The sequence below is a fragment of the Leptinotarsa decemlineata genome, unplaced genomic scaffold (assembly GCF_025532065.1).
Source record: "Leptinotarsa decemlineata unplaced genomic scaffold, Ldec_3_MD MMD2_tig00000199_RagTag_RagTag, whole genome shotgun sequence".
Lineage (NCBI taxonomy): Eukaryota > Metazoa > Arthropoda > Insecta > Coleoptera > Chrysomelidae > Leptinotarsa > Leptinotarsa decemlineata.
The window spans coordinates 6,864,961-6,884,074 of NW_027412544.1; the positions used below are offsets into that span (position 1 = coordinate 6,864,961).

The 19,114-nt window shown below is 35.5% G+C and overlaps 1 protein-coding gene across 1 annotated transcript in view; it reads left to right on the forward strand.

The window, feature by feature from the left end:
* P5CS (Delta[1]-pyrroline-5-carboxylate synthase) overlaps positions 1-19,114 on the forward strand; it is a 34,365-nt gene that overhangs the window by 7,781 nt on the left and 7,470 nt on the right. The window contains exons 2-5 of the mRNA XM_074172864.1: positions 5,223-5,390; positions 9,906-10,049; positions 10,108-10,765; positions 16,255-16,754. Of these exons, the coding sequence (XP_074028965.1) occupies positions 5,223-5,390; positions 9,906-10,049; positions 10,108-10,765; positions 16,255-16,754 (1,470 nt within the window). The remainder of the gene's footprint in view (positions 1-5,222; positions 5,391-9,905; positions 10,050-10,107; positions 10,766-16,254; positions 16,755-19,114) is intronic.

Here is a 19,114-nt window from a genome sequence, read left to right on the forward strand (position 1 = left end):
AAATGTCTCGAAACAAAAAATTGATAATCGATTTTCTGAATATGTGTAGAGTGAATAATGTACATAAATGTTTTTCTGAAGAAATGAAACTTTAAACGTTCAAGCCAGTCTCTAATATACCTACACAGTAGGTTAAATGAACTGACGCCTATCAGAAAACAACTACTACCCTGGCTAATACCACGAAGGGCGTTGGATTATATCCGACAGGCGTCAGTGCAGAATCTTCACAGAAAATTTCCTGCATATGCAATTGGCAATAAAAGTGAAAGAGTCGACCTTCAATTTTGGAACGGGCACACTTGCAGGCCGGTTTTGGGCTCATTAGCCACTCATCAGTGCAAGATAGTGACCATCATCGACCCGAAGTCAATGATATTCCATAATTGAAAATCGGAATTCTCTCAGAGTATTTCATTCCTCTTCCTAAGTTGGAGTGAAATAACAAAATGTCACTCCATCTAGTTGTATTGTTGTACAGACCGAACTGCTTGTTTAGCTTTTCGCTGTAGAATTTAGGCTTTAGGTCCAAAACAAGCACTGTTCTCAAACACCAGAATCACAACACTATTCTCGACGCGTGTTTCACCCACTAAGTTGGCGTCTTCAAAAGGTGAAGTAGCTTGATTTAGTAATTATCCTGCGCCAGAGATCCAGTTCTACTTTTCATTCTGCTTTGGGGTTGTTGTTGTATAGTAATCTTCAAACTGTCATTGATTTTGCAGCTATCGGAATTTGATGAGGGAAATCACGAATTCAAGTCTCTGTTGAAAATATGCTGGTAGTGAGCTTCTTTCACGGGACTTCGGTTGCACTCTTGACAAATTTCATTATGGAGGTCACCCTTACATTTTTTGAACATTTGGATTTGGCTACAATTAGCATTATATTTAGGCAATATTTGGATGTGAGCGATTACCGGATCCAGGAGATATTTCGTTTCTTCTGCTGGTGGCGCTCCTTCACGTCAGTTGCTACAAATTCCACGGAATCATTTCATTTTACTTTCAATCGACTATCACTAATACTCTCTACATACTTGTCTGTTTTATTGAGTAATAATATTGCTATACTTTTTCTTACAACAGTCAATTTCTGGGCCTTGAGGGGCTTTTTTCAAAAATGGCTTTTCAATCGTTCCTGAGTCCCTTCAGTTTTCTACATTACGTAGAAATTGATGAGTACAACTGTCGTCGATTTTGTTTTCTTTAGAAAATTGAAGTCATCGCTGGTGGCGTATGGATCAGATGTTACTTAACACTTCGACAGGCGAAAATGTATTACTTATTGACATTACCCCACTTTTTCAGATTGCTATCAGAAATTATATATTGGTGAGTAACACACCTCAATGAACTTACCTGAACATGTTGAACATTCTTTGTTGTTGGCGAAAGTACTCTACAAAAGTATGTTAGTGAACTTCAGCTTCTCACATTGCTAGATTCTAACCCAATTTCATTTATGTAATTGAAACATCTGAATGTACTTTGGTTATTCGACTACTAGATTTGATCAGGCAATGAAGTGAATTTTGTCTTTTATTTTGCATACATGAGGCAAAATAAAAAAGTCACTCCAGCACTTTTGCTTCTCATCCCTTCTTTCAATACCTTCTATACTTCAAAAAATATTCCAACATTGGTGGTTTCATGCCAAATGCGTTTTAGAGGCACCAATAGCAATGGCCTCCAATAAAAAAAGACTTCAGGTCCTCTCAGGTACCTGACCCAAATAATTGTAGTTACTGGCTTGAGAGTCCAACAATCAATACTGATAGAATTGATGAAACCAGGGTCCGAGAGCTCGTGACTCAACACCACACAGCGCTGGTTTCGACGTAATTGATAGCAGAATCAAATCTTCAACATCGACCGCTGAATGGGTTTTTTCCTCTGTCTTTCACTGCAAAGCAAATATATGAAATATGTTCGTAAGGCTCGTTATCTAACACCAGACAGAGTTTGTCTTGATATTCGTGAATTGAGTCCTATATATGGCGTTTTCATAGGGGGAGATGATATCATTCATCATTTTCACCGTGAAGCGGGTTGTTACACTGGTTATTACGATGAATGCTTGTAGCTCTATAAATTTTTTAAGTTGCCAGTTGCTAGAATGAATGCGTTACCTTGTTTCTTGTATTGTTCTCTCCATGTGAGAACCCTTGCCTCATAAAACCTATACACCTATCAAACCTATACATATTGCTGTCCCTTCGAAAGTTTCCATTCACAAATCTCTCTTGTACTGGACTTGTAATGGAAAGCGCATTGGTGTGATGACATCCTGAAATTCTGTGTATTAGAATTTCCTGCAATGGAAGACAATGCTGCTTGAGAGGAAAAAGTTCTTTGAACGAAGGTCGAGGACCATCTAACGTTCCTTTTAATATTTTCAGAACACACGAGATTACCTATTGAGTGTTCGGAATTATTCAATGTGTATTTTGGAAAACCAGTAACAGCAATTTTCCTTATTTGTGGCACCATTTAATTAAAGTGTTACCTCATCAGAATAGACGATATTTCCAATCAATACAGAACTTTTATTGAGAAAATCCAGTATTTTCCTAAAAAATGGTGCTTGTTAATGAAATGTATTTATCGGTAGATTCTTGTCGGTAGGAAGTAATTTTTTTATGGATATAATTTGAAGTTGAGAAACAGTTTGGACGCTGAATTTTTTGATGTACCACATTCGATGCTTAGTGAGAAAATTCTTGCATCCATAAAAAAGTATTTAAGGTGGAATCATATCTGACCCTAGTTTTATTTCGTTCATTTTCGAGATCGCGACTTACCTTTGATTGCAGTAATAAAAGACAATTTTTGGGAGTTTTGTTGAGAAATATATTGAATCCTTCATTGGTACGAATTATATTTCCATTAAAAATTTTACTGCTCACTTTGCTCTTACTTCTTGAATCGTGAAAAATTGATACACTAAACATTGTTTGGACGATTCAACAACTTTTCTGGAATAACGTTTTGTTTTGCTAGCTTTCAAGGGTGAAGGGATGAGGGCTTGAGAATTTCATGCTCGACTAGGGACTCAAAAATTTCAATTGACTCTTCTGAATGATTTTATGAAATATTTTTGTCAACGACTTTATGGAAATTATCCGTTACTTTTTTAAAGCACTTCATACTGGTAGTTTACGTTAAATTCACTTCGATTACATGATTTTGTTGGTTGGATTGTACTTTGGCCCGAACATTCCAAAGGTTTTATCAATATGAGAGATAACTGTAATTTGTTTTGATCGTTGATTGCATGACGTTCATTTTGCTGATAATGTTTACAAGTCTGTTGGAAAAAGAATTTTTTTTTCAAATGTGAGTTAAAATGATTACAATGTTACTCAATTTTGGTTTCAATATTTTTAGAATACTACATTGCCGGCGTAAATTAACATTAAGGGAATTACAAAGCCTCAATTTTCAACTATTATACTAATAGTAGATGACAAAAGACAAAAAACTTTGACCCAAAACCAAATACTCAACCAAATCAAATCCTCAAAGCGGTCTATGAGCGGTGCCTGTGCAAAAGTAGGCATTCACGTTGGATTTGAATCGCTGCAAATCAAATTCATTTGGAAAAACGTTCTCATGAAGTTCATTCCACACAAGTGCAGTTCTGCAAATGGAAGAGTTTTCAAACAGTGAAGTTCGAGGTGTACTGAGTTGAACCTAAAAACGATGAACAGCCATAGTCCGTCGCGTATTTCTGATATGTACCGCGCTTGGTAGAATCAAATGTGCCAAGTCACTTCTAGATTATCAAGTTCGCAAGTAATGTTCGTGTCTCCAAGCAGGCGGATAACTCTTTTCTGGATGGAATCCAGCAGCTTCAGGGTATTCTTTGGGAAGCTTCATACATGTGAAAATACTCCAAAGAAGGTCTAATCTGAGCTTTCTAAAGCATCAAAAGTTGCTGGTGTTTCAAGCTTTTGAGAAGCAGTGTTTGCAATTCCAGCAACATGATTGTGCCAAGACATATTGCTTTCCAATTCAACCCCAAACAAACTTATAGAAGCAATTGTCTGTATCCGGATCAGAGACAATCATCTTTTTGGAAAAAATTGATGCTTGAGTTTTCTTGGCATTGAATTGAACCTGGTTACTTTCTTCGCCTCAAGCAATTGTCTGTCCTGACATTATTATATCCGTTTAGGAGATATTCATTTTTTTGGAGAAAACTGGGTTTTCGTAGCATTAAATTGAACCTGGTTATTTTCACCCCAATTCGAAATCACTAGATTCTGATTGAGATATGTTACCTCCTGCTGCCGGTAAAGATGTGCATCCGCAGCCGATGTCCTGGAATCCAAATGGAATAGCGAGATAAGTGAGCTGTTGTCAGCACATTTGTTTTTCCGATAATTCGTTGATATACAACAAAAAGAGGGTTGGAGATAATATGACTCCCTGGGAAACACCAGCGATGATGGTGAAAGTTTTCGAGAGATATCTTCCAGGAAGTTGGAGAGCCATACACAAAAATGATTCAACAGGACACAGCATCGAAGTTTGGCCAGCAAACCCTCATGTCAAACACGGTCAAAGGCTTTAGAATTAGCAAGCGCTACAGCTCATGACTCTCCATGTTTCTCGATTGCATTATTCCAAATATGGGTGACATAAAATAAAAGGTCGCCTGTTGATGTTTGTTTCCGAAAGTCATATTGATGACCGCTCAATATGTTAAAACCTTTCAAATATTCAAGAAAACGCACAATAATGACTTGATTTTATCATGTTGGAATGACAGAATTCGAATTTTATCTCTCATAAGCATTTTGATTCTCTAAATTTTGAAAATTGTTCTTGAATATACTAATGGTTGGTATATATGGTGAGATATCAATATATGTTAGCAGTTTGGAGCGATTGTTATATAAATTTGAAGACTCCACTCATTCATAGAAAATCCAAGGATCCAATTTTGGTAGTCCGATAATCAACAATTACGAAAATATATTTGAAACTATTAAAAAATATTTGAGTCTGTCATTATGTACTTCAACTATTTTTCTTACAATATTTATCATTGAATTTACTTCGGAATCTAAAGATACTATTTGATAAAGACTCTTTCGTAGTGGTGTGAGTTTTTCACTGGTTCCCTTCAGATTGTAGAAGGTGATAAAAAACTGGGATTTATTCCACAAAAAATTACTTTCGTTCATATCACTAGTAACATTAATTTTTCTTCAGGTGGCATTCGAAAAAAAAGGAATTCTAGAAAAAAAACAATCAACTGTTACCGAAAGAAGTCAACTCAAATATGCAAGGAGACTGGTAATAAAATTAGGCAGTGCTGTCATCACAAGAGAAGATGAACACGGTTTGGCTTTAGGACGATTAGCTTCCATTGTCGAACAGGTATGTACATTTGAACGTAGAGTTCACAATCTTACTATACAGGGTATTTCCTAACTACGATACGAAACTTCAGAGGGTGTTTTGAGAAAACATTTCCTATGAACATATGTCCGGAGTTGCTTAGTTTCTGAGATACAGGGAGTTGAAGTTGAAGAAAAGGGTATTTATGAAATAACGTCAATATCATCGATTTGGTTGAAATTTGCTACAGTTATTTGGAGTAATGAGGCACTCATTCAGCCAGAATGAGATTGAAATTATTAGGTCCAGTGGCGTCTCAGTGTATACCACAGCCAACAATATTGAGAAAAGAAGGAACGCCACAGACCTTTTTGTACTTTTTTAATTTTTTAGATCAAGCAACTAAAAATACAACTTTTTCATCGCCTGTGTTTTCTACATATCAATATTCGTTTTCGAGAAAGAAAATAACTCCTAAAAACTATTCGTAGACAACATGAAATGAAAACCGAAAGCAAATAATAAACAATTTCGACCTAAAAGTAAATGAGCAAAATGTCCACCTTCTGAGAAAATAGACAACTGCAATCGATATTTCATTGATTGCGATTTGGGTAGGTGATGTCGAGATGCTGACAAACAAGAACACTAAACTGAGCTGTAGCTCCGTCGTGCATAAACCACATGTTACCTCTTACAAGAACCGGTTCTCCTTCTAACAAAATGGGTAAATGATATCGCAAAAAGTTCGAGTAGTATTCATCTGTTAATCTTGATGGTAGAAAAAATGGGCCAATTATGTAGTCATCATTCATTCCTACCCAAACGTTCAGCAAAAATTCTTGCTAAAAAAGACTTAATAATAATGTGTGGATTTTTGTCGACCCAAAAATGGTCATTGTGAAACCTTATAATAGCATCTCGTGAAAAATTTTCTCAGTCCTTAAATGAAATATTTGGTAAAAAATTATTATTCTGTGCCATCGTATGAACCACCTGCAGTAGAGCTTGGACCCGCTGTATGTGATATGGGTTTCTTGTTAGAACTGTCCATACGACTTTTGGGCTGACTTCCAGCTGCAGTGCAATCTTCCTGGTATAGAGAGCTTCTTCTAGTTTAGGCGTTGTTACAGTCTCGTTTTCCACCACCCACATTTCTATTAAAACTCATAAATGAAGTATATGTCAGGCATTTAATCTTTAGTAAGATCATTCATGATGGAATCACTGCTAATTGACAACAGTGTAACATTCAACTATGTACTGGGTGATGAAAGTTTAACGCGAATCACGGAATCAAACGATCTGGGGGTTTTGTTTGATCAAAAACTGACGTTTTCAATTATTTTCAGAATGTAATATCAACTTCAATGAGAAGTCTGGGTTTCTTGATACGCAACTGCAAGGAATTTAAGACATTTCATTTTTTGAAAACAGTTTACTAACACTGATCAGGAGTAAATTAGAGTACTGCAGTGTCGTTTGAAACCCGTCCCATATGAAACATATATTTAGAAAATGTTCAAACAATTTTTGGAATATGCATATTGCAAAAAACATGGTGCTTATCCCGAGAGGGTTTATAGTTATAACTCATTGTTGGAAGAGTTCCAAATGATATCTCTAAAAAAATTCAGGCAAAGCCGCGATATGTGTTTTGCATACAAAATAATACGTGAACAGTATTCTATTCGCCTCTATTGTCTCAAATGCCACTCAGTGTACCGCGTATTTCATCTAGATTCTGTAGCATATTTCATATCCCGGTTTTCAATACACTGCATCATTTTCATTCTTTCATAACTACTATGTTTAGAAGTGTTAATAATGTCCCTAGTGTAGATATATTTTTTCAACGTTCAAACAATTCAAAAAATAGGTTCTCCGTTTCATTCAAAATTGATCTTACTATATGTATAATTATCATAATTCTAATTGTATACACCTATAAATGGGCTTTTGGGCCTGCTGGATGTATTGAATAAACAATTAAATAAAAGAATAAATAAATAAATAAATAAATAAATAAATAAATAAATAAATAAATAAACTCTGGCTTTCACTGATATGACAACACTGTCACTCTGAGCTGGTCTCCAAAGCAGATGTTCATGATATGCAAATTGGCTTCAATTTTTTTTTCTCGAAAACGAAACTAGATATAAAGAAAGCACAAGCGACGAAAAACTTTAATAATCTTAAAAAAATGAAAAACTACAGGAACAAGTCAGTGACGTATTTTTTTACCAATATTGTTGGCTGTGGTGTCCACTGAGACTCCACTAAACCTATTAATTTCAATCTAGTTGAGGCTGAATTGGCATCTTATCAGTTTAAATAACTGTAGCAAATTTCAACTGAATCGGTATAAAGATTTTTATAATATTCAATAAATGCCATTTTTTAAACTTCAACGCCCTGTATCTCAGAAACGAAGCAACTCCGGACATAAGTTCATCAGAATTTTTTTTCAAACGACCTAACGAATCAACCTCTAAAGTTTCGTACCGTAGGGAGAAACACTATGTATTTCTGAACACGAGTAAGATCATTCGGATGATCATTAAAATGTATAGACCAACTAACTTTCGCCAGTAAGAAATGGTAACAGCAATTGAAGTTGTCTGTCATAGTAGGGGAGCCCACGATGCAAAATGAGGATTTATTCGAGCGTCACAGAGACATATTAGGTTGCAAAGCTCAGATGATAAGAAGATAAAAATGTTATATAATATATACCTTTCCATCGGTGGGGGAAGCGGCTATAGACTTTTAATATGTAAAAAAATACTGTTGCATGGACATACTCGATCGCGTCAGATATTGATAGCATCAATGTCCTACTCATTTTTAATAATGTTCGTATGTTAATCTGATCGTTTGCATGATGCGGGTGGTTGTACGTAAGGGTTAAAAGTGAAAAAAAAAATTTAATCGAGCGCGTTTCTAAGGAGGTGTTAAGTGCAACAAAAAAAAGCTCTCATTCAATAATCTGACGATTTCGATCTGACTCAAGTTCGCGGCCATTATTATAATGTGCAATCCCTCTAGATAATCTGACGATTATCTAGAGGGATTTGCGTAATCTGATAAAAAAAATATTTTTTTAATTTTTTTTCAAATCATTGAACTCAAATAATTGAAACGCTCAGGAAATAGCATGTAAATAAATAAGTGTATGTTTTTTAAGTAGAATACTTGTATTTATAAGAAAATAATTTTTTTTAAAATGCTCAAAAAGATTTAATTTTTTATAATCAATTGATTAATTAATCATCATCGTCATCTTTATCACGAAAGAATCTCTGTGAATATCTGTGATGACGTCATGGCAACAGAATTCAGAGTGGGGACGGAGTGAGGGAGTAATAGGTAGGGAAAAAGTGAAAGAGGAATAGAAACTTGGAGAGGGAGATATAGGTATCACACAGCTCCACGCATTGAACTTTATCGACAAATTTTTGTTATTTCGGCTTGCGGAAATCGTCAGATTATATATTTTTCGTTATCCTTGAATTATTTCCTTCAAAATAAAAAAAAATTAGCCACGCTCGAGAATGTCGAAATGACGTTATTTTTTTACTAATTTGCTGCCCTCCCCTTTCATTAAGTCACTCTCAAATTGTCGGATTACTGGATTACTGGATTACTGGAATATATACTTTTAAGCATGTAATTAACTCACCCTACCTTAAGCTGACGCACTCGAGAATTTCTGATCAATTTTTTTTTACTAATCTGATCCTTTATCCTTCACGGGCGGCCTTATATATGGGGCTCATATTTGGTAGAGGTACTTAACCATGTACAAGGTATCCCTCTGTATATTAATCTGCCGCGCTTTAGTAAATCCAGAAATCCCCGCTTGGGCTCCCCTATTATCATGTTTTATCTACACTTCTTTCATTATTCATTCATATTATTGTCATTAATTGTAGACTCATCAGTTTTTTGGTGTATTTCCTCAGTATTCTTATTTTCCACAATTTGAAGATGCTTTGAAGTTTTCTTTGGAATATTCGATAAATAAATATCGCAGCATTTCAAGATATGAGTTTTGGTGTTGAAAGTGGCAATACAGCCCAACAAGCTGAGTTTAGTATCTTTACGTAAATATAAAAAAATGTATAAAATTGATGCAGGTCAAAACAGATGTAGAGGAGGTTTTGATTGCCTATTTGATTACCCGTTTCTCTCACTTTTACACAGATTTGTCACTTCGGATCAAAAGTACCGTGGAATACAGGATTATTGAAGATTTCATAGCATAGCATTCTAATGTTAGACGGCGATGAAATGTTAATTTGGGCACATTATTCATGAATAGCGTTGCGTTTGTAATCAAATAATAGACAGAGTTGATCCGTGGCGCATGGCTGGGTAATGAATCTAACGTTTCAGTTGTGTTTAAAAAAGACAATCCTAAGTGAAGCTCAAGCATTACCAGCTATGGGCAAAAAATATATCTGTAATTTCTGCATGAAAAATCACTCCAAGGAGTTTTTGTTCGCCATATGGTGTTTATATTACATTGACCGAATTTCCTGTTTACAGGTAGCCGAATGTCAACTTGAGGGCAGAGAGTGTATAATGGTGACCAGTGGTGCTGTAGCTTTCGGGAAGCAGAAACTTACTCAAGAACTACTTATGTCCCTTTCTATGAGAGAAACACTTTCACCGCTAGATCATACGAGAGAGGTAAGGATGTTCTTGAAAAACATTAATTTTTGTTATAATTGCATTTTTTCTTTCTAAGGATGCTTCCACACTTCTCGAACCTAGAGCAGCTGCTGCCGTTGGCCAATCAGGTCTTATGTCATTGTATGAAGCCATGTTCTCCCAATACGGAGTGAAAATAGCTCAAGTTCTAGTCACAAAACCTGACTTTTACAACGAAGAAACTCGCAAAAATCTGATAAGTACATTGACAGAACTGATCAGCCTCAACATCGTTCCTATCATTAATACAAATGATGCTGTATCACCACCTCCACAAGTTGATGAGCCTATTGGTGGTAAGGCTGGTAAAAGAGGGATCTCAATTAAGGATAACGATAGCTTAGCGGCCATGTTGGCAGCTGAGGTTCAATCTGACCTACTCATTCTCATGTCAGACGTAGACGGTATCTATAACAAACCACCATGGGAACAGGGAGCCAAGTTTTTAGATACGTTCACATCAGATCTGAGGCACACGATTGAGTTTGGACAGAAGTCTAAAGTTGGCACTGGCGGTATGGATTCGAAAGTTAATTCTGCCACGTGGGCGCTGGACAGAGGTGTTTCAGTGGTGATTTGCAATGGTATGCTGGACAAAGCAATAAAAACGATATTGTCCGGAAGAAAAGTTGGAACCTTCTTCACCGAGAATACTTTGAGTGGTGGTGTCCCTACGGAAGTGATCGCAGAAAATGGTGGGTATAGTTTTGGTTTATTACAGTACATTTAATAATTAAATAAGTTCCATAGGCTGTTAAATATTGTTTACTTTCTGATAAAGCGATCTTTGTCTGTGCTTATTGGAAATTATGTGTGCTCCATACTGATTTTCATACTAGATTCACACCTTCGTAGTCCAGCAAATTACCATTCTCCCATTTCAATTTCCACTCTCTACTTAGAAGTTGACCCTCAACTGGGAGTTGCTTCTACCCTAGGGGAGGATGCCATCCCTTCTCGGAGGTAGAAAATGTTTAATCGAAAATAAGGCCGGAAATAGATAGATTAGCTAATATTGTTCTTCAAAGTTTTTTTTCCATACTTTTTGACTCGAAAGTGTCAATTTATCAATCAATTTATCCACGTTTTCAGGCGTTTTTCGAGAATAACTCAAAAAGTAGGTATTTCATCAACAATATCACTGTCAGTAAAAATATAGCTTAGAAAAACAAATAATGGTGGTCTTATGGTATCTGTACATTCAAAACAATCGGGATTGCTTGTTGAAGGTTGGTTATCATTCATTAAGAGCCAAAATTGGCAGTTTAAAGTGAAGTAATAAAAAAAAAATAATGCATTCATGAGAAAAACTTATACGATCGATGCTCAAGGTTGGTTTCGCAACTGCTTTGAGGAGCCTCGTTTATCTTCGATATTCAAAATTTCAGTTCTCTGTGGATCTCATAGATGACGTCTCCGAAAAGGGAGGTGTGATTGCCATCACCTATTCAAGCTTGTCCAGTTGGGCCCAGCAGTACATTTGTGCCAAATATACACAATTATAGACTACTGCGATATTAGCAGCAAAGAATTAGTGGATGCATATAAATTTCATGCAATAATTGGACCTGGACATGAGAAACGAAAAACCCCAACTTCACCGACCTATTGATAGTGAGACAGACATCAGTGACATGGATTTCAATGATAATATGTCAAAAAAAAAACCGAGAGGCAAAAGCTCCAAAAAAAATCCCATCCACGACGGAGTTTCCCAGCGAAACGCAAAAATTTATGAAGAAAGCCGAGATTAGCTCAACAATCCAAAGAGAAAAAGTCCGGAAATTCCCAGATCGATCGGACCAGCAACCCAAAAACCCACGCTTCGTCACTACAATCGGGTGTGTTGCCGGAAGACTCCAGACAGAGGCTAGCACAGGTTGCCGAGCCGGCTAATCTAAACACAATAGACGACCCATTGCCTGAATCAATGGAACACAAGACACGGATGCCCTGGCTGAAACACAAGAACACAAGACACAGGCTGAAACACGAAATAAGCGGATAGGCCTCCTCCTGTAACTATCTGCACCAAAGAGAAATGGAAACCTTTTACCACGAACGCACGCTGCGACTTCTGTTTACAGGGCCACAAGCCAAAAACAGACGTTAAGGAAAACCTCTGCTGCCCCGTTACAAAAATCAACACATCAAAGACCCAATTAAGGTCTTTGATATGTCTTACCTTTTAACGTGTGATTCCTAACACGTTGGACGATAGCGAGTAAAAATCGATCGTTTAGACTAGGGCTTGACTGCCTTGTTGGTCGGTGGTTCAAGCCCTAGTCTGAACGATCGATTTTCACTTGCTATCGTCCAACCCGTGTTAGGAATCACACGTTAAAAGGTAAGAACTCGTTAATTCTTGAATTTCACTAGTTCGGACTTCCATTGTCTATTATATAAAATGATTTGAAATCCCTGAAACAAGTAAAAAAGAATAATTAAAAAAGAATAGTTGAAAATAACAATTATATTAAGCAACAATAAACCTGAAATGAAATGATAGTAAAATAACCTACAAGTAAAAATATAATAATTGAATAAATAAAAATTAAAGGAATGCAAAAAGAAATTAATAAAAATATCCGAAGACGATTGTAGATACCAACAATCGAAACGTCGTGAACTAACGTGACTTGGAATCTCTACACCTTTTTATTTTTATTTTTATTTTATTTTTATTTTTATTAATTTCTTTTTGCATTCCTTTAATTTTTTTTATTTATTCAATTATTATATTTTTACTTGTAGGTTATTTTACTATCATTTCATTTCAGGTTTATTGTTGCTTAATATAATTGTTATTTTCAACTATTCTTTTTTAATTATTCTTTTTTACTTGTTTCAGGGATTTCAAATCATTTTATATAATAGACAATGGAAGTCCGAACTAGTGAAATTCATCACGAAACATTGTCAATCACCTTCAAACAATCGTTAATTCTTAGCTCGCACAAGTTTTGAATTCTGAGGGGTGTCGATCGTAAGGGTGCGACAGCTGGTTAACGAAAAAAATTGAATTGAATTGAATTGTTCTGACGGAATTTATCTTTAACATTTAGATCAATACGATAAGTTTTTATGTGAAATTATTACGAAGTTTGGCTTTTTCAGTAGGTAGTATTTCAAAGCTACATATCTTCTGAATTAGTATACCGTTTGTCAATAGTGAAGCAACAATGGATAGCGAATCGTGAACTTCATTTAATCAAGGTTCATTTGTCTCCCATTATTTTTCAAAAAAAAAACAAAAGTACCATTCATCCTCAGAGGGTTGAAAGTGTTGAAATAGTCAACACTCATCTCAATCAAAATTCAAATATTGAAAAAAATAGTACATATATATATTTAAACACAGTCTGCTAAATGTAAACACTTGTGTTTGACTGGGTTAGGTGAAAAATAAAGATTATGCCAACTATTAATATATATTGTTTATGAAAAAATAAATTGAAATGAAGAAATGTATTAACAATAGTATTTTGTTATGAATGAGGATGAAATAAATTATTTGTTGAACTGAATTATTTTAATGTGAGCACATTTTCAATAATTGATCTAATATCCAATTGTGTAATGTTTTTTTGAATGCTGTTTATCTCAACTTTTCAATTCATTGTGGATTTATATTGTGAATTTTGCAATCAATACATATGCAGTATTATGAATAGACTTGACAGATTTCAATGAATTTTTTATATAAACCACCCCAAGCTGATTTTATAGGTCATACTATTGAAAAATAATGGATGATATAACATTAATTAAGTTTTCACTTCTCAGAAGTCTGAACGTATGAAGACATTTTCTTAATTTTTTTATTAATTCAAGTGAATGTTTTTTCCACTTCATGCAACAATCTTTATAAATTCCTAAATATTTCATTTCTGGGGTTCTATCCAATTCAAGAATACAATTGCATTTTTGAAAATGTTTCTGTGAATATTTCGAACTATGAATTTTTATTTCATCAAATTCTGGTTGATATTTTTCACTACATGAAAATGTCATGAACTTAGTTTTCGTGATATTGAGTGCGAGCAAGTCATAACTCAAGTTATGTTTCAATCCAATTAACTACAGCCCCATTAGTCTTTTATCTGTACCTTCCAAAGTAATGGAATCCATTATCGTAGAAGATATGTCAGAATTTTTAACAAAAAACGCAGTTATACCACCAGAACAACATGGTTTCGTCAAAGGTAGATCAACCACCAGCAATCTACTACAATGCAACGATTGGACGACAGCTTACGATAGAAAAATACCGACAGATATCGTTTATCTTGACTTTGCCAAGGCTTTCGACAGGGTCCCAGTGAGGAGGCTAATGCACAAACTTGACACACACGGTATTCGAGGCCAAATAAACCTATGGATTGAAAATTACATGACAGATAGAACTTTCTCAGTCAAAGTGGGTCACTATTTTTCTTCGCACAGACACGTCACAAGTGGAGTTCCCCAGGGATCTGTTCTTGGCCCGTTCCTTTTCGTTGTTTATGCAAGTGATCTTGCTCTTCACATAAAGTCCAGCAAGTCTTTTTATGCCGATGATACTAAACTGTATGGAAATGCCTTAGTCGAATATCATTCCCTTCAAGAAGACCTCAACTCGATTAGTCAGTGGTGCAAGGATTGGCTTCTACCTCTTAACGTCGACAAATGCGTCGTACTTCATCAAGGAAAGAACAATCCACTTCATACGTACACAATAAGTGGCCAATCGTTACGTACAGTGTCCTCACATGTAGACTTGGGAGTGACTATTAATACCGACTTAACTTGGTCCGAACATATAATATCCACATGCAAACGCGCAAACACACTGATTTACCTCATCCGCAAAATGTTCCATCATCTATCATATTCAAGTTCCATAAAACTCTACAAAACCTACGTTCGTCCAATCATGGAGTATGCAGGGCCAGTGTGGTGTCCTGTTCTGGTGCGCGATAGGGACTTGTTGGAAAATGTACAGCGTCGAGCCACAGGTATGACTTTTAGTGAAGTGCGTCCAACCTATCCCGAAAGACTGAGGATGGCACAACTGCTAGCTTTTGACCAACGTCGACTCCGTGGGGACCTCATCATATCTTTCCGTATAGCTAAGTATAACTATGCTAATCAGAAAGAACTTTTTGTTTTCAATAATGATTCGCGGTTACGTGGCCACACACTCAAATTAAGAAAGGAAAAATTCGCAACGAGGCAGAGACAATATTTTTTGGTGAATCGTATTTTCGAAACATGGAATAATTTACCCAACGATGTTATGAATTTTGACTCAGTGAACAGTTTCAAAAACAAAATAGACATTTGCTTATTTGCTTAATCGGTTCTATGCATATATTAATTATTTTTCTCTTCTTTTTGCATGTATTGTATTGTATTGTTGATATCCTTTGTTTTTAGGCTTACATAGGACTTTGTTCTCAGTCTTTATTTATATGTAATAATAATAATAATAATAATCCCAGTTATTTCCTTCCATCAGGAGTTTATAGTGAGATACAGTATCAAAAGCTTTCTTTATATATAAAAATATTTCAATCACTTTTTTATTAGTATTCAGACTATTTTATATATTTCTAATATATTTATAGTAACAGTGAAAATTGCATCTTCTGTTAGCATTCCTTCCCTAAAACCAAATTGTTTAGTTGACAAAATGTTTCCATTTGCAAGAAAGGTAACTGACCATTTTTTTTTTGAACACTTTTCTAATAATACTCGTCAATGATATTGGTTTATAATTATCAATAAATTTTTCATCTCCATTCTTTTACACTGGTATGACATTATGAATTTTGAATTACCTAACAGATTTTAGTAAGGTGTTATTTAATTCATCAGGGTCTGGAGCAGATTCATTTTTTTAATCATTTATCATTTCAATCACTTCAGTGTCAGTGATAGGCAACGAATATAAACTTTTGTTTTTTGATTTTAAATCAAAATTCAAATATCCATCACCTTTTTCAATGTTACTGGGTAATTTCAGTCCAATATCACAATTAAACTTGCCATCTTCTTTGATTTTTGCCTGGCGATACTTTATTGATGGCCCACTATGTATACTATTATTGATTGTTTATGAATCATACAGTTCATTTCAGAGTGCAAAATTCATTATGTAGACGAATAGTCATTATTATTCTAAATTGAATATTCTTTCTAGCAAGAATTGGAGGACGCATTCTAGCAACAATAACCCCCGAACAGAGAGCATCCTGCGTTCACACTTTAGCAGATCTCCTCATATCTAAACAAGCTGATATCCTGGATGCCAATCAAAAAGATCTCCAAGAAGCCACCAAATCGGGATTGGCCAAACCGTTGTTATCCAGACTATCACTTACTCCAGCAAAACTGCGAAATTTGGCCGTTGGACTCAAACAAATTGCAGACAGCAGTCACAATAATGTCGGAAGGGTGCTTAGGCGGACCAAGCTTGCAGATGGCCTCGAATTGAAACAAATAACAGTACCTATCGGCGTACTCATGGTCATATTCGAATCGAGACCTGACTCTTTACCGCAAGTTGCTGCTCTGGCAATTGCCTCTGGAAACGGATTGTTACTCAAAGGAGGCAAAGAAGCTGCACACAGTAATAAAGCCTTGATGGAACTGGTGAAGGAGGCTTTGAACACCGTAGGGGCAACCGAAGCTATTTCGTTGGTATGACTTTTTCTGATTTTACATGATACTAGCTATCTCGGCAAACATCGTTCCGCCTCAGAAATAATAAATGATGAGTTAAGTTGATAGCTGGGTTATAATAACTCCATCAGGGAATTTTCATGCTTAACAGTAAATATTGCGTCTGAAAGAGAACATTGTGATTGACAAGTCGCACTTTCATTATCTATGGAAGGTGTTAACAGATTGAGAGAAAATGAAATGAGAATGAATAGTATATTTGAATTATTGAAAATACTAGAAATTACTGCACCAAAATATTTGAGTGAGTTTGTTTCAAACAAAAAAATTGAGCAAAAACGAGTAAGTAATGGGTAGAAAATTCAAAAACTGTAAGAATGCTAATGTGTAAATTAAAAAATATATATATAAAAGATTTCGAACCAAGTTATTTATAATTGTTTACGGGTGATGGATAACCAGGCATTTTTTTGCATTATTCATCTTTCACTTCAGCTAATTTCAACTTTCCAATAGTAGAATAGTAGCTCGAAAGCCAAAACAGGATATTTAATGCAGAAACAGTATACCTGGCAACACTGAAGATGGTGCACTCTTGCAATTTTTAATTCAAATGCGATTGATTCATTCGCAATATTCCGCAGACTAATTTCACTACGACTTTGTTGGGAAATATTATATCTTCTCATTTGCGGTATTTTTGATAACACCGTGTTGATTGTTGCTGACTTCGCTTCTGTTATTACATAACAATTATTCATGCGCTCGCACAATAACAAATGTCATAACCTCAAATGTCTGTGCGCGAACCATAAACAAGTGTCATTACTTAACAAACCGAATGTCTTTCATTTATTTTTTTTCGAATGTTTCAAAAGCTATTCTACTAATCCGGGTGAAGACAAATCCAATAAATCAAGAATCGGTCCAGTCGTTCGATTCATAATTCAATCGTTTGTCAGATAAGCAATTCAATATCCGTGGTGAGATTTTCATAGCTAATCAAAATAAATGTTCTCCAAAAAACAGCGTCACTTTCAACTGAAAGTGAACACGTGACAACCTGACAACATGATTCCGTTTATTTTTGAGACCATTCGAAAGAAGGAATAGTGGTAGATAGGCTATCACTACTAATTCTTTTTCCCTCAAAGTAATGCAGCCCATAGACGATACATTTTGTTGAACTACCTGTCGTATAATAATATACCTAATATATGTATAAGGTCTTACAACAGGGACTTCCAATTTTTGACAATTGATAACGGCCATTTTGTTGAAGCTACGTCTGTCAAATTAGTTGTCAATTATTCAGTCTGTTTTGCCAAATCACTATGGACGGATATAACATTCAACAACGCGTGCAAATAATAAAATCACATGTTTCATCAAAATGGATGTTCTGTTTGGGCAACTTACCGCGCGCTTTGCCCGTTTTACGGTTGCCATAATCGTCCTTCTGAGAGGACTATTCGCAATGTGGTGGATAAATTTAAGTTTACAGGTTTGGTAATCAATGGACCAACACCCGTACATCACAGAACCTGAAGTTTCTCATATTTCAAGGTAACCGCAATGAATTGCATATCACAGAACTAATATATTTTAAGTGTTACCTAAAGGCGGAATTCCACCAAATGGACAAAACACAACAAAACTGCAACTGTGTCGATTTCGACAAAACAAAAACTTGAGTTATCAAAATAAGAAACATTTTGAAGACTTTGTATCACGGTCGACTGTTTTCGTCAACAACGAAATGTTCCCTCGGTAGGCGAAAAGATCAAGGGGTTTCGGTGTTCATCTTCTCAACAATGATCTTATCTAGTATCTTGTTTCTTTCTACTTTCCTCTCGCTTGAAAAGTTCGATAGTAAGAGCAGCCTATTATTAAAACATAGTCTAGAGAAGCTATGATGAAAATTGTTTATGTAGTGGACACGACTAAAAACATTTCACACAAAACACACGAGTCAGTCTAGTTTTTGTATGTTTCTCTTGGAATTCAAGTTTCGAATTTGTTTTCGAAACTTTTTTCTGTTTTCGGAAACGAAACTAGTCGCAAGCGAGTCCGACAACGATTCATTGAAAAATGCTGTAGAGTTGGTGCGGTCAGCAAGTACGAAACTGAATGTAACCAGGGCAAATGCAATTAGTAAGGAAAAAAGATGAATCAATAATTTAGATATTTGGGTATTGGAAAATTTTATATGTTTCAAATATTTCCTCCACGAACCAGCTGTTATCTCTCTACGAATCCTTAGAAGTAGCAGAGAAGTAGAAGAAGAGATGAGGATCAATGAGATCTTACCTTCCAATGTGCGATCCCTTGCACGGGACCTATATGAAGACCTATATTTTGCTTTCATATGGCTGGTT